A 2,879-nucleotide genomic window follows, 5' to 3' on the forward strand; every position below is an offset into this window, starting at 1 on the left:
TTTAATTAAAGTATTTAAAATCAATAAATGTAAGGGTTAATTTTAATGTATTTTAAATGAGCTTTTGGAAATAAATTAATAGGCCTTTTAAATATAATAAAATCATTTACCAATAATATTATGAAGACTGTGGTTTCCTTTATTATCCGAATGCCCGAGCAGCCGACCTTACTCCTTCTGTCACTCGCTCATTTTACTTACACGTGTCCCCCACGCTTCCCTAACGTGGCAATATCATTAACGTACTATTTGCCACGTGTAAATACATCCACCTACGTTTACATGCAAAATAAAAGGCAGTCCTTACCATATAAATAAAGCGAACCTCCCCCTTCTTTACCGTTTAAGCTCCTTCAAAGCGTTTTCTAAATCTTATACGAAAAGGATGGCTGATTTAAGAGATGAACACGGCAACCCGATTCAACTCACCGACGAACACGGCAACCCCGTTCAACTCACCGACGAACACGGCAACCCCGTTTATGTCACCGGTGTAGCCACCAAGAAGAATCCGGGCACTACTACGACGATGTCGAGTTTAATGGGACATGACACTGGCTCTGCCGCCGACCACACACAACAGCAGTCCCTGCATTTGGGAGTTGCCGGCGGCGGAGAAAAGATTCACCGCTCCAACAGCTCGAGCTCGGTATATGAAGATCGACAAACCAACTTTTATTTTACTGAATTTATATTTATATTATATTTAACTGTGGTTATTTATATTATAGTCGGAGGATGATGGGAAGGGTGGAAGAAGGAAGAAAGGGATGAAGGAGAAGCTACCAGGTGGCAAGTTTCCGGAGGAAGAGCAATCGGGAACCAAAACTGAGGCCATCAAAACCACCACGACCTCCACCACACTGGGCCAGCACAACGGCGAAGGGCACGAGAAGAAGAGTGTAATAGAGAAAATAAAAGAGAAACTACCGGTCATCATGGTCATACATTGAAAAATTGCTCTGTGAAATTAAAATATTTTCTATCGTTGATTTTATTTTTCTTATGTTGTGTTCTATAATAATGGGGCCTATGTGTTCTTTGTAAATTTCGTCTTTGAAATTTGAACTCTTGTTGTAAGGATTTCCCTAGACTCCCCGACTCTGTCTAAATATTTTTTTATTAATATGTGGTTCAAAGAACACTCATAATCATTCAATATTTACACTCCTAGTATTTTCGGTCTTCGAACTCAGATTTTAAGGAATAACAATAAATTTTTACCATTGAGGTCTTTTATATCCCACTAGATCCAATCCAACTTGACCGAGCTTCTAAGAACGAAGCACCAAGATAAAGCATCGACGTACTTTAGATCAAGCGCCCAAGCGAAGACATGTTTGTAAAATGGATTGCCTTGTAAAGTGAATAATTCGATATTCAATGAAACTTTTTTTATGATATTCTGGGGATCAATAGTGTTTTGAATTTTCATTCACATCCTTGCATCTATATGCAATTACATTTATTGAAGCATTATACCATTCATGCATTCATATAACACCTTAAATAATAAGATAAGATTTATGATCACAGTAATCTGGCTCTACTAGTAGCAAGAATATTTCACGCCCACACAATACAAGGAAGATGACTAAGGAGATGGAAAACAAGATAAAGAAAGTTGAGCAAGAATAAAAGGATATCCAAGAGAACATGAGAAGTAGGTTGGCTAAGATCAAGGTCGACATTGCAAACTCGCAACTCAATATGCTGAAGAAGATATATTCAAGGTGTTATATGGAGGATATATTCAAGAACCACATGACTATTAAGAAATTTCCTGCTAAAATCCCCACATTGTCTAGCCAAAACCCCAAGCATCCTCGGGTTCTACATCATTCATATTACTGTGGATACCCTGTACACCAGAATATCAACCAAGTGTTTTTCGTCATTGAGAACCTGCCGCAATATCAAGCGGGAATTTCGCACCACATTAACTATCCCATTGCATTTGGGATGAATTCAAAAGAGTTTCATGTTGACAATGAGGTCCTTGCTCTAAATGAATTTGCTCTAAATGAATTAGCTAAGAAGGAAAAATTCACTCAACAGGTGAAGAATTTGGAGGAGAGGATAAAATCTAGGGAAATGACTGAGTCATTTTATAGATTTGACTCCAAAGAGTTGAGTATGACTTGGTCCTTCCATCGAAGTTCAAGCTCCTAACTTCGAGAAGTATATGGACCACCTGTCATCGGCCACATCACCATGTTTTGTAGGGGAATGCTTGGTTACTTAGAGAATGAGAAGTTGTTGATCCATTGTTTTCAAGATAGTCTGATTGGTCACGCTTCCCGATGGTATAATCAACTAAGTCGTACTCAAATATGTTCTTGGAAATATTTAGTTCATGCCTTCTTAGTTCAATACAAGCACATGGTTGATATGACCCCTGATTGAACAACGTTATAAAATATGGAGATGAAGCGCAATAAGAGCTTTCGACAGTACGCCCAACGATGGAGGGATGTTACATCCCAAGTGCAGCTGCCAATAACTGAAAGAGAGTTTACCATCATGTTCATCAGTACCTTAAAGTCCCATATATCGATCACATGATAAGCTACCGCTAAGAGTTTTCTCTAACATCGTCATGTGTGGAGAAATGATCGAAAGAGCTATCAAGCATAGTAAGATAGAGGGCACTGACAATGCTAAAGTTGAGACAAGAGTTGAGGTCAACATAGTGGGATCTTATTCAGCTAATCAAGGGAACCAGATACTATAAGGTAAACCGAGAGAAGACTTTATGACCCAATTCTGATGGCATACGGATAATTGCTCCTAACACTGGTTGAGATGAACCTAGTGACTCCAGTATAATCCAAGCCAAAAGAACCCCCGTTTCTTGAGACCATGACATTAATGCAGTG

General features: G+C 38.8%; 1 protein-coding gene across 1 annotated transcript; it reads left to right on the top strand.

Moving 5' to 3' along the window:
• The first annotated feature begins 365 nt into the window (after positions 1-365).
• LOC120129371 (late embryogenesis abundant protein-like) lies at positions 366-1,022 on the top strand. Its single transcript, XM_039146890.1, has 2 exons — positions 366-649; positions 732-1,022. Exons 1-2 carry the CDS (start codon positions 386-388, stop codon positions 951-953), a joined length of 486 nt encoding a protein of 161 aa, XP_039002821.1. The 5' UTR covers positions 366-385; the 3' UTR covers positions 954-1,022.
• The last annotated feature ends 1,857 nt before the right edge of the window (positions 1,023-2,879 follow it).

This window comes from Hibiscus syriacus, unplaced genomic scaffold (assembly GCF_006381635.1).
Source record: "Hibiscus syriacus cultivar Baekdansim isolate YM2019G1 unplaced genomic scaffold, ASM638163v2 tig00110485_pilon, whole genome shotgun sequence".
Taxonomy (NCBI): domain Eukaryota; kingdom Viridiplantae; phylum Streptophyta; class Magnoliopsida; order Malvales; family Malvaceae; genus Hibiscus; species Hibiscus syriacus.